Below are 14143 nucleotides of genomic sequence, written 5' to 3' on the forward strand. Positions count from 1 at the left end.
GTCAATCACCATCGACATCACGCCCCCTTTGGTGCGAGACCCATAACGACGGCTTTCCTTTACTTCTGTCTTTAAACACATGGGCACCATACAATATAACAATGTATATAAACCATAACACACAAACATGCTTCCTAAGTGTTCCTCTTTAGGCCTTATGTATGTTGGCGTTAAGGCTATTAAATGCGTTTCAATGCTTATGTCACAAAATATCGACTGGATCTGTAGATACACTTTCTGACACGTGTTGACTTCACTTAGGTTTGCATGCATTTAAATTTTACCCACAGCGTTTACACACGCTAATGCATTGGTCCTATATAGTAGAGTTCTATTGTAGCACTTGATAAACTGTGCTGCATGGAAACTCTGAGATGCATACTTCTGCATTTATACATGGTGTATGTAGGGATTGTGGGCCTCATTCAGACCCGGTCGCAAGTGCTGAGTGCTCGCAACCGGGTCGATGTTTGCCCACTGGGCATGCGCACGTCGGAGCAGGCTCCGTTGTGCGCATGCGCGAGATCCGGCTAGCGACGGCCGCTCCGTCGCTCTGGGTCTCGCACCAAAAGGGGCGAGCTGTCGATGTTGATTGACAGCTCGCCCCGTTTGGAAGGCGGGCCAGGGGAGGTGGCCGGCCAAACGGAGGCGTTCCCGATGGAACGCTTGCCGTTTGGGGGCGGCCCCACTGACATCAGCAACGATGTCAGTGGGGAACTACCTGCGCGATCAGAGCAGGAAGCTCCCTGGGGCTTGCGAGTGCCGAGACCCAACCTTAGGGTCTCGTCGCAAGCCCCGATGGTCCTGACCATCGTGACCATCACCCTGGTCGGTCGCTAAGCTGTGGGTGGTAACCCACAGTTTAGCTAGCGACCAGGAGGCCACACTTCAAGATGCAAGCGGACGCCCTCAATCAGAGCGACCGCTTGCATCTAACGACCGTGTCTGAATGAGACCCTGTGTGTCCTATATGTGGATTTTATACTGAAATCTTCCCACTCCAATTAGACAGGAGCCTCACAGGAATGCACTGGGCTATTGTAGGATGCTGCTCCTTCCACTGTCTCAGGCCATGGCTTCCTACATCATGATTGCTCCTCTGTTACATGCAATTTGCCAGCACTACAGGGACAAAATCAGGATAAAATTACCAGTCATTAAGTCATATGCAGATCGCCCAAATCATATATTATGTATTGTAAACACCACCCTATTACATGCCCAAAAATCTTGACCAAGGCAACAGTATGTAGCCTTCACTTCCACAATCAGGAGTGGAAAGCCCTCTACCTCTCACTAAATTAGCATCACTTTCCTATATTCAGGTAATCTGGTAACTGTTCTATCACCACTCACTTCAGAGCTGGCAAAATACAGGTAAGCAAGACTGACAACAATATTATATGATTACTTTAGTCAAATAAAGTTTTAAAACTTATTTTCTTAGCGCCAAAAAAAATCACTGTCTATCTCCTACATTTCTAATAACATTCGGCCTGTACATTATTACATGAGTGAGTGCTTGAGTGAGTGCTTTGAGGTGTTTAGTGATCGCTTGAAATGTAGGGGGATATACAGAAGAGAAATCCTAGTTTTATTTCTATATGCATGCATGGAGCTTAGTAGTATAAGGATAATACCAGCTAGCCCAGATAAAATAACTCCCCTATACCAAAATGTTTAGTTTTTGGAGAAGTTATCCTTTAAAAGTGTCATTTGTGGTGCCTTCTGATTAGTCCATACCTGTCACAATAGTCCATGCCCCCATTGGTTTCGTTTAATGGCTTTATTGTTAATCTCTGCCTCTGTTCAGTAAGTGCAATACAGTAGCAAGATCTTCAAAGGTAATTTCAATATATTAATTAAAGGTTTCAATTAGCAAGTTTTCCATTTAACTTCTAAAGCAATGGTACACTCAAACTGATGTGGTCAAAGGTTAGGCGTAGGGAAGCCAATCCCGCTTATTTTTTCAATCTCAGCATTCGGGATTGAAAAAATCTCAATCCCGGGATGGAGTCCATTCCACTCCAGTCCATTTGAAGGCAGAAGTGCAGCACACACACAGCCTCCTCAGCTTCAGCAGAGCTTCAGTAATCAGTCCACTTGCAGTGCCAGTACAGCACAATTTGGCAGAGCAGAGAGAGTAAAGCAGGCCAGCCAAGGCACTAAACTGGCGCAGGAGGCACCTGGTGACAACTAACTGTGACATTCCACCCAGTCCTCCTCACTCCAAGCCACCAACAAGTCACAGACTCAGTGACACAACAGCCACAGGTGCCGCTCAGCTGTCCTCATACACTGTGTGACACAGTGACCGTGTCACTCACTGTGTCATTCACCACACCGCGGCACTCACTGTGACTTCATCGGGCTCACCTACGCTTAAGTGTAGGGATGGCCATCGACCATCTATGTTTCCAAAAAATTGATGGTTGATGACCGATGTTAACTAGTTTTGCCATCAATGAGAGAGAACAAATGGTTCTGTGCCATCGATGGATAGGTTGGGGCTGATGTTTTTATTTTTTTACTGACAGGACGGAGCTTAGCCCCGCCTCCTGTGCCCGCTAAGCTCCACCCCCATCTTTGATTGGTCCGCGGCCAACATACCGGCAGCAGAGGTGACCATTGAGGGGGTGCAAACCATCAATGCTTCACTATAGATGGTTTGTGTGCCATCGATGGTAATTACATGATGGACACCCCACCAATGGCCATCCCTACTTAAGCGGGTAGGCGCGTCTTTGAAGGGTCGGGCCGAGTGCTCAGTGCTGCCCGGCTAAACTGCACATGCGTGCTGCAGTCCTGAAAATCCCCAGATTGGAAGCACTGATCATAGGACTCACATCCTGGCGTTTTTGTTCAAAATCCTGGGATCCCGTCGATCTCGATCCCGGGATTGTCCTCCGTAGTTAGGAGGAATGTTCTAAAATATTATTTTCCTGAAAGAATAGTAAAAACTTGAAACAAAGGGCCTGATTCAGAGCCGCTCGTAAGCGGCCGCTCGTTCGCTCTGAGCGATGTTCACACAACTGCGCATGCGTATGGTTCGCAATGCGCATGCACAAACCTGTCATTGCGGTTGGAAATCGTGCACTGGTAAAACAACGAGGGGCTGCTAATTTGATTGACAGAATGTACCGTTTGTGGGTGGTAACAGGGGAAGGTGCATGAAAACGGGGGAGTGGAGATCCGAACGCAGGCGTGCCAAACGGTCAAAAGGGCGTTTAATGGGAGTGCATAATTAGTAAAGGAGCGTCATCGACCACGTCACTTGGTTGTCTTTTAGCCTGAACTGCTCGCAATGATAGCGGTAAGAAAAACCTACCAGCAGCACTGCGAGCAGTTCAGATGCCTTTTGATGTACCTGATTAATCCTATAAATGCCGGAGATGACGTGTGTTGTGAACGGCAAAGGGGCGTCTTTACAAAATAGCGAGCACATTTTTCGCTCGCTCAGACATATAGCCAGACCCTTTATTGGAACGACCGTCCACAAATAGCGTCTGGCTCTGAATCAGACATAGAGGCGTCAACACACCGCAAAGAGCGAGCGCTCAATTTAAATATCCAGCCCCTTTTGAAGAACGAGCGTCTGCAAATAGCGTCTGGGTCTGAATCAGGCCCAAAGTACCAACATATATAGTTAATACAGAATAATAATGGAAATTACACTTGCTTGGCAAAAAGGAGAAAAAAAACAAGTGATTTAAATATGATACTTTTCATTGCTAAACTTGATGATTTCTTAAACTCAATGATGGTATACTGTATAAGTGTTATGGAAAGTCACATTGCTCTATCCCAGCCCTCTGGCCTGATTACAGTGCATGCCTCTTTCCATGATCTCACATCAGTCACCAGGTCAGGAGAATTGCATGATGGGATGGTGCTATCTGATGGGTTCAAAGCCATAAAGTCTCCTGTAGAGCATTGTTTAGAGATCATTTTGCTTCTGAGTGTCGGATGTCTGGGGATTTTTTCTTCATATGCTGGTTTGATTCTCTCATTGATAGGGAAATGTTTTCTTGATGATCACTAATTACGCTATATATAGTGGGGGGTAATGGTTGTCATAAATTAGACATCCTAACATTTAAATAAAAAAAAAAAAAAAAAAAGGTTGTGCTAGATCTGGTAATTCTTATTTACTAACTCACAATACTACAGAAAAAAATCCTCTTTAAGCATATATGTCCTGAGTACGCAGCGCTCCAATAAGCAATAATAATAACTAACAAACCTGTACATCATTTGAATCTTTATATATTAAAACTATATAATTATAATAATTAGTACCAAGCATGCATATTTCATTCTCTTTGTTTAGAGTCACAACTATATCATAAGCACCAAAATATTATTACCTTTATTATTATTATTATTATTATTATCATTTATTTATATGGCGCCACAAGTGTTCCGCAGCGCCTTACAAAGTACATAAACAAATAGGTTGACCAGGGACTTACAGTACAATACAATACAGGACACGCATAATATACTGTACATTGCTACATTCGCGACCATAACACCCAGATAAGCAACAGAGCAAAGCAACCAAGTGTTAGGTGCCCTAGTGTAGAGTAAGTAGATGAACGGAGAAGCACAAGAGGGTAGAGGGCCCTGCTCGTAAGAGCTAACATTCTAAAGGGGAGGGGCAGACAAACAGGGGTGGCACAGATGGGATAGGCAGGGAGGAAGGAGTATGTAACAGCAAGTTAAGATGAGAGCTGGAAGGCTTTGATGAATAGTGGGTCTTGAGAGCCCATTTGAAGGATCATAAAGAGGTGGAGAGTCTGATGGGAAGAGGAAGAGAGTTCCAAAGGTGGGGAGTAGCGCGGGCAAAATCTTGGAGGCGGGAATAGGATGAAGTAATCAATTGGCATGAGAAGCGTCGTGCATTTGTTGAACGAAGAGGGCGGACAGGAGAGTGAAGGGAGATGAGGTCCGAGATGTAAAATGTTACACCTATATAGTAAGTACCAATCATACAGATTTAATTTTTTATTTTACATCCATAAATGATAATAAATACCAAACATGTAGATATTATCTTTACATTGGTGTTCACTGTAGGATTTGTTTGGGCAGGGTGCTGGTTGCAGAGGAGTGCACATTTTAATTCTGAAGGGCAAAATTTTAGACGCAATGCAACAGCTTTGTGACATATTATGAATTATGAGGCATAGTATTGTGTAAATAATTAAAATATTCCCCATTTAAACTCCTACATGCCCCTTCAGTGCCCCTCAGACCTTCCCCACATGCATCAGACCACCTCACATGCCTCTTCACAGACCATCAGTCCTCCTCACATGCCCGTCAGACCACAAAACATGCTTCTTCAGTGCTCCTCAGCCCTCCCTACATGCAGTCAGACCACAACATATGTCCCTACAATGCCTATCAGACAACCCCACATGCTGCTTCAGTGTGACATACGACATGCTGTTACTGGTCTTGGACCAGCCAGGAGGAGGAGGGTGACAGTTGTGCTCATTATTGGGGGAGTGAGCAGATGCCAATGGTGAGCGCTGGTTAACCAATTGGCATGGTGCTCCCTAAAAGAGCAGGGTAGCTTTTTGCTATTCAAAAAGCGGCAGGGTGTAGCGTCCAGCTAAAACACCCTAGCGGGAATACTGTACATCACACCTGTATAATCCATAGTGTACAATTTTATGCAATAACATCAGTGATTCATTGTAGCTTTCAACATAATTTTGCTACCATCACAGGTAGTAGTATTATTAATTATTATCTTTCATTTATAATGTGCCTCAATGGTTTTGTAGGGCCATACAATAAACACATTACATAGGTACGGATGAATACAAAAAAGTTCATAAGCACAAAACACACCTTAGGGCAAATTTAATCAGAAAACAATTAACCTATGTGAGACAACATTAAAGAGAGAGATCATTTGTGAACTAGTCACAGTAATTAAAAAATAGGTTTTGTTTTACAGTGTGAATTGTATTGTAATTAGGGAGGCTAATCCCGGGCCGTTTTATTCAATCCCAGGATTCGGGATTGAAAAACGCTCAATCCCGGGATTCCCGGAATCCTGGGAGTGAGTTGGTGGTGGCACTGGCAGGCAGCAGCAGGACTCAGTGTCTGCACCCCATCCTCCTCCTGTCCTTCTCTCCACCCCCTCATCTCTCTCGTCCCTCTGGCCTTATCTCTGTATGTGTGTGTGTCCCAGTCCTTATATCTCTTTCGCCCCATTGCACCTCCCTTCCTTGAATACCGGCCTCCGCTTGTGTGCTCCTCTCTCCACGGCTGCCTGGGTTGGCTCCCTCTGTGATGATACCCGCGGCTATCACACCAAGCAGCAGAAAGTCCTCATCTGTTTAGGCTTAAAGGTGCGTACACACTGGGTGATAAAGTGGACGACTGAACGATATCGTTATCGTTCAGTCGTTCACTTTATCGTCCATTTTTAAGCCCAAAAAGATGAACGATAACGACGCGCGTTCCCGCGGGTCGTTCGTCATCATCGTTCATCGGGCTGACATGCAGGCCAACCTGACGATGTCGTCAGGTTGCTGCATGTCAGGGAATGGGGGAGAGAGCCCGGCGCTGAACGATATCGTTAATGATATCGTTCAGCGACTGTGCTCAATGTCATGAACAACATTGAGCACACCCTGCCGGGGACACACTAGACGATATCGCTCAGGGAGCATATCGTCTAGTGTGTATGCACCTTAAGTGTGGTGTGGTTTGCGGCTGACATTGGGCTGTGCAGCGTGACCACAGCCGGTGGCAGGGACAGCTGGGCAGTTTCTGATCTGTCTGTTGCAGGTGCCCAGCACTGCCCGGCATTAAAATAAAAAAAGTGCATGCGCGGACTAATCCCGAAATCCCAACGATTTTAGGCCAAAAAGGGGTGGCATTAGAGAGGTTGAGTAAAAGGTAATGAAAGGGATGGTTTTAGAGAGGATGAGTGAAAGGTAATGAAAGGGGTGGCATTAGAGAGGATGAGTAAAAGGTAATGAAAGGGGTGGTATTAGAGAGGATGAGTGAAAGGTAAATGAAAGGGGGGTGGTATGAAGCTTGGTACACACTAGACAACCGGCAAATCTTGCCAATGGTCGGGGCGATTTATCTTCACCCTGGACCATGCAAGATTGCCGGTCCACATTAGAAGATTTAATAAATGACGGAAAGATGTGTCGTTCCGTCCTTCATTAATATGCACTGCACCACATGCGATATCTTCAGATTGGCCTGCACTGCAGGCAGATCTGAGGATGCAATGAACGACGCAAGAGAGTGCGCAATAGTGCATACACGCTAGACGATTTCTCGTTCCAATTCAGTGTGTACCCAGCTTTAGGGGTACTTTTACTAAAGTGAGAGTTTTTAGAAATGGAGATGTTGCCCATAGCAACCAATCAGATTCTACTTAACATTTAAATAGTACCTTCTAGAAGATAATAGCTAGAATCTGATTGGTTGCTATGGGCGATATGTGTTCGGCATCCGGCGGTCTGGATGCAGATGCTCCTATTACCGGCGCAGAAATCCCCACGTCTGTCAGAAGCCCGGCCACAGGATATCGAAGGAAAGTATTGGGCGCATTCATCCCGACCGCCGGGATACCGAAGGAAAGTATCAGGGGGTTAGGGGGGATTGTTGGTTTAGGTTGTGGGGTTACAGTTAGACACTATGGGGTGGGTTAGGGTTAGGCACTAAGGGGGACGGCTAGGGCTGTGCACTAAGGGGGGAGGGTTAGGGTTAAGCATCGGGGAGGGGGAGGTTAGGGTCAAGCACTAGTGGGGGAGGTTAGTGTTAGGCACCACAAAGGGGGGTAGGGCGAGGGGAAGGGTTAGCATATTGACCAACTAGTGTGGGTATGTTAACTCTTTTGAGATGCTGGCATCGGGATTCTAACAACCGAGATCCTGAGCGCCGGCATCTCAAACCGATCCCACCATGGGCAACATCTCCACTTCTAAAAACTCTCACTTTAGTAAATAACCCCTTAGGAGTATATTTACTAAAGTTCAGATTTTTAGAAATGGGGATGTTGCCCATAGTAACCAATCAGATTATACTTATTATTTATCTAGTACCTATGGGCAACATCTCCACTTCTAAAAACCATCACTTTAGTAAATATACCCCTGAGAGTGAGTGAAAGGTAAAAAAAAGTGGTGATATTAGAATGTGTGAGTGAAAGGTAATGAATGGGGTGGTATTAGAGTGTATCAATGAAAGCGGTGGTATTAGAGTGTATCAATGAAAGCGGTGGTATTAGAATGTGTGAATGAAAGTGGTGGTATTAGAATGTGTGAATGAAAGTGGTGGTATTAGAGTGTGTGAATGAAAGTGGTAGTATTAGAGTGTTGGAAGGTTGGACCCTGAAATGACAGTCACACTTTTGCAAAGATCACCTCCAGATATTTCCAGCTCTTCTCACAGCTAACAGTTATAGCTTGCAGAGGTGCCTCCAAGAGCAGAGTAGTGTGTGCAGAGAGGACCAAGCAGGCGCTTCTTCTGAAAACATTGCATTTTGTGGTACACATTGTGGGGCTGAGTCTGAGTTGTACGCGGCCGTGGTTGCGCCTTTTGCCACAGCTGCATGTGCATCTTATGCTAATGCTGGGGCAATTTCATTAATACTAAGACACCCACTTGCAGTGGTGCAGTTCCATCATTAGGCGCACCCATGGCAGGTGCACTTTCTCTGTCTGACTGTGGCCTCTTGTGTGAGTAGTTGTGCATGTTTGGGCGCAGCCTCTTACAGCGACATACCTGCATCTGATTAACCACTCCCATTACCTACCAGGAACTCCCACTAAATTACACAGACTGTGGGTCCGATTCTGTTCCTTGTCCCAATTGGGACACATGCTCTGTGTGACTCAGACACATGCACAAACTTAAAACATCGGCCAACTATGTGCGGCATCGACACTGTGCGCTACAGAGAATCAGGCCCTGTGTGCACTTTGTAAATGACCTCCTCCGTGCTTACTCTTCCTCTGTCTCATTTAAACTTTCTATAGCAGAAGTCATTAACCAGAATAGAAGGACAGGTGCTGGTGCTGCCTGATCCCGGTGCCTCACTGTGCAGGTGTAGAGAGGACCATGTTCACATCAGCGGAAGAATGAGCACGTCCCTTTCAGTAAATACATTGGCCAGTAATTAGTACTATTGGCTTATTATTATCACCGCCTGCCATAGCAGCCACTAGAGGTTACATTGATTGTGTGATGTTGTTTGTGCAGAACCTGTAAATACTTTAAGGCCTGTCTGACAACATACATTCATTTTATATATCAGGAATTCATGACCAATGAGCGTTATTTCACATTCAGTTCTTTGTATCAGAATAATGTTTCTTTTATTATTATTTACAGATCTCTACACAGTTCAAGAAACTTACCTGAAGGTACACTGTTATCTATTTTGTATGTATAATATATTTATGTCATGGGGTTTTTGTGACCAAGCCCATGACCAGGCTCCTGACATTTAATCTATGCACATAGTTACACTAATAAATGTCGCAGCTTCGGTTTACCATAGCTGTACTGGAGCCCTGTAACGCTGTTAGTATATTAAGTATGTTGCTATAAACATGTTACAAAGATAATAAGACTTTGGGGCGTTGTCCTTGAGAAGTGGAACCTGGGCTTCTGATGCTGTAGCCTAGCAGGCTTCCTGTATGCATCATATTCTATTCATGTGTTTTTATTGTTATATAAGGAGGTGCACAAAGGATGCTGTAAATGACAGACAATACGATTGCCGGCATGTAGCTCCTCATGTATTATGGAACTAGGATCCCCAGCACGCCAGCTTATAGTGCCCAAGGTATGCTGTAGTTTCACACCTACAGTGCCACAGGTTGTCCAGGCCCAATGTGGAATGATACCAGACATGTAACTATCATCCAGGTACACCTGTTAATGAACTACAGTCTCCAGCATGCTCTGCAAGTTGACGCCTCTATGGCTAAAACAAAAGCAGGTAGACATCATTCTTCTACAACTTCATATTAGTCATGAAATTAATTAACAGCAATAATAAATGTGAGCAGTAAAAAACACTTTTCACGCACTGGTTACACCATGCAGACATCATCCAGCTCAATAAGCTGTTTCCCTTGAAGAGAGCTCCATCTCTTGGATGATTTCAGGCAGTAGAAGTGTACATAACATTTACCAATATTTCCACTAATGACATTGTGCTACTCACAAGCACACATATGCCAAACTCTGCATCATTGACGAGACACATTCTAAGAGAGGTCAGTGCCACAGCCCTGCTTCTTAAACTGGGTACACTTTATAGTATATATAATCTTGCAATCCACGATGGATCTCAACAACCATCTTATCGTGTATACCCCCAATCCATTGTTTGATGTACCCAGCAGCAACACACCTACTAAATGATCCTTATTAACCACTTACATCTCTATACTAATCCTTACGCTGTACTCTCCACTCTACTGTGATCATAAGTACTTAACATGCCCAGGAATTGCCTGTGTAGGTCACCGTGTATGTGGGCAGCATTAGGGTTCATAATAACTTGTGTTTTACTAGATGTATCAATAACGCGCGTAAGTGGGTATTACTATAAAGATGTGTCCTCTTGCATCTATGCCGATCACGCTACAAACGTGCGCACACATCGCGGTATGCGATTAGCCGCGTCCGGGTGTGCTATGCTACGCCATGCCATGCGCTGCCTTTGCACAATGCAATCCTATGGAGTCGCGGGTGCAACCGCAGCTCGCGGCAAAGATGCAAGAGGACACATCTGTAAGTGGGTAAACCATTGTCTCTAGTGTTACCCTAACCATTGGTGTTTTAATTGAATTGTGTTACAATAGTGTTGTTTGCAGGGCTGCCATGAGAAAATTGTGGGGCCCAGGACTGAAAAAAATAGGCAGGCTTCCTACCCTGGTATTTGCAAATCCAGCCCTGCAGTGTCTCTCCAGGTCCACCCCTTCTGTCTTCCCAGCCATAACCATTCTGTAATTTCAGCCAGCACTCATGTGTCTCCAGCCATAACTCTTCTGTCTCTCCAGCCCTGTGCTGTCTTCCTAGCTCCAGCCAGCCCCCTTCTGTCTCTCCAGCCCTGCTTTGTCTCGTCTCCAGCCATAGCCATTCCCTGCATCCCCATGAGACTTACCGTTTTCTTTTGTGGCTGATCCTCACATGCCATGGATCCTCTCTCATTCAGCGGCACGATGTGACGTGACGAGCACCGTCTCTCTCAAACAAAACAAAAACTTTTTTGCACTGCGCCGGCCCGGCAGTAGGAGCGCATGGGCAGTAGGTGCAGGCCCCCCTCTCACTTTATATTGTACGGTAACTGCTGTAGGAGTGAGTGGGCGGTGGGAGCGAGACGGTGCCCCCTCTCACTTTAATACACAGCGGTATTAGTAGGCGAGTGGTAGGAGTGGGCGGACAGGTCCCCCCTCACTGTACGAGTGTGCAATCTCCCCCTGATGGCGACCCTGGTTGCTTGGAATACACTACTTGTTCTATTTATATGCATTTCCACATGTAAATGGACTGGCATTCCTACAGTCATCTATACACACTATTAACGATGTAATTGTGATATGTAATATTTATTTTCACTAGGGTTAAAAATGCTAATACAATGCCAGTAGGTATTGGTGCATATTCTGACTTTTACTTAATTGATAAAAGCAATGATCTGAATGGTAGGTGTGGATTTCAGACCATTAACCTACTTTCCTATCTGTTACACTCTTAGTACATCATGAGCTACTGTGATAAATGCAGTTCTCTCCATTTAGTCACTCATATCTTTATGAAATTAAAACAAATTGATTATATAAAATAACTGGTATTTTATCTGTGTTGTTCTCCACAGGGTGCTCTGTTTTGGTGTTGGAGTCTATTAGCATTTTCAGGAAATACCTCTCAGTAATAGATCTGCCAATTAGCTGGTTCTGTAATCAAGATGTTATTTTTATATCATCAAGGACACAATACAAACAAGCCAAGGTAACATTCTCTTTGTTAAATGCCTTATATAAAGAAGTTAATGAATGACTGCTAAACTTCTCTGATGGGGAAAAAAGAGTAATTATTCTTTGCTCCCTTTAGAATAGGATCATGCACTAAAATAGGGATACTGGGTTGTGTAATAATAGTCAAGCCCACCTGAATTCTAGCTTTCACACTAGCCTTTGTTTCTATAATGCATTCATTATGTTATGTGGACATCGTTGCTTGTCCCGACCACATTCAAATGTATACTACAAGGAAGGGATATCCAACCATGTTCCTAAATTGATTGGATTATTTGGATAATCCATCAACCCAATAAAACTATTTTTTTCTTTGAGGTGTGGAGATCCTGGGGATAGATGGAATTTAAAAACTTGTTATCACGATCTGTGCAGTTCCTCTGCTCTGCCTGTGGTGTCACTCTCCCTGGTGATCAGGGTTCAGTACATCTCAGACACTATTCTTGTAATCACCTGGACTAATTGTCTAATTAAGCAGCTGTGGGCTGCACCTGGGATTTGCTATTTATTCCTGCTTCATTGTGTGCTCAGGGCCAGATCATTAATAAAGCTTTTCCATAAGAATGCCGGGTCGCACACGGGATTATGTTCACACGCCCATCCCGCGCGCGACCCGGCTGAGTCTCCATATAGACAGGCGGTCAGACGCGGCGCTAATGCCGAATCGATTACGCCATTGGCATCACTTATGGAGCCGGTGCTTGGAGATGATCTTATCTCCAAGTGTCAGCTCATGCAGAGAACAGGACCCGGGTCGCATCGACCCAGGTTACCCATTCACACTGCATCACGAGCAGGGTTGAACACGTGTTCAACCCTTCTTTTGACCAGGGTTGAAATGCCGGGGTCACTCGACCCACTTTATTTAAACACTTCCCTTTCACATTGCACAGTAACTTGGGTTGCTGCGCGCTCACGTGCAATAACCCGGCTTATTGCTGGTAGTGAAAAAGGGGTAGAAGTCTATCCTGTGGCTGTTACTTCGTGGCAGTCTTCCTGAGCAGGACCCTGGCTTCTTGCATTTTGTTCTCCTTGTGACATTATCTGCATTGCACCCCAGTGCTTTCATGCTTATCTGTGTTTCAAGACATATCTGCATGGCACCCCATTGCTTCTGTGCTTATCTGTGTTACAATACATATCTGTATAGCACCACAGTGTTTCAGTATTTACAAGTGTTATTCAGGACATTATTTCATTGCATTCAGTATATATTCTTATTACTTCAAATTTTACCTTCATTGCATACCAGTGTTTCAGTATTTACCATTGTTATTTGGGACATTCTTTCATTGCATTCCAGTGCTCCGTCATTCACCTGTTTATCAGTATTTGCAAGTGCAATCCATGCCTTGTTCTTTATTGAATTCCTGATATTCTGTGGACTAAGGGCCTGATTCAGAGCCGTTCGCTATTTGCGGTCGTTCGTTCAAAAACAAGGGGTGGCTATTCAAATGATCCGTTCGCAAATTGCAGTCTGTTCACACCTCTAAGTCTGAACGAGCGAGCAAAACATACGCTCGTTTATTTGATAAAAACGCCCCCTGGCCGCTCGCACCATACGTCATGTCCGCTATTTATTAGATTAATCGAGTACATCGTACAGCGTATGAACTGCTCACTATTCTTGTGGTTGGTTTTTCAACCGCTATTTTGCGAGCAGTTCTGAGTGAAAAAAAACCAAGTGACGTGGTCAATGACGCTGCTGTATTAATTATGCACTCCCTTAAAACGCCCATTTTGACCTTTAAGCACGCCTGTGTTCGAAATCCACTCCCCCGTTTTCAAGCACCTTCCCCTGTTACCACCCACATTCGCCTCATTCTGTCACTCAAAATAGCACGCACTCGCTATATAGCGTACAAACGATTTTCGGCCGCACTGACTGGTTCGCGCATGCGTACTAAAAACCGTACGCATGCGCAGATGTGCGAACATCGCTCGGAACGAGCGTACTGCCGCTAGCGAGCGGCTCTGAATGATGGCCTAAGTTATCTCAGTAAAATGTGCACTACCTTGGTCTCTGTTCAACCCTTGGTGTGTGAATAAATCAGCTATTACTCATAGAGATTTCTGCTTTGCTTCTACACACCTATGAGGGTCTTCTC

The 14143-nt window shown here is 44.8% G+C and overlaps 1 protein-coding gene across 1 annotated transcript in view; it reads left to right on the plus strand.

Moving 5' to 3' along the window:
* Positions 1-14143, plus strand: part of PIGL (phosphatidylinositol glycan anchor biosynthesis class L) — a 224174-nt gene that overhangs the window by 193516 nt on the left and 16515 nt on the right. The window contains exons 5-6 of the mRNA XM_088453651.1: positions 9376-9407; positions 11876-12009. Of these exons, the coding sequence (XP_088309777.1) occupies positions 9376-9407; positions 11876-12009 (166 nt within the window). The remainder of the gene's footprint in view (positions 1-9375; positions 9408-11875; positions 12010-14143) is intronic.

This window comes from Taudactylus pleione, unplaced genomic scaffold (assembly GCF_031769625.1).
Source record: "Taudactylus pleione unplaced genomic scaffold, aTauple2 ptg000585l, whole genome shotgun sequence".
In the NCBI taxonomy this organism is placed as follows: domain Eukaryota; kingdom Metazoa; phylum Chordata; class Amphibia; order Anura; family Myobatrachidae; genus Taudactylus; species Taudactylus pleione.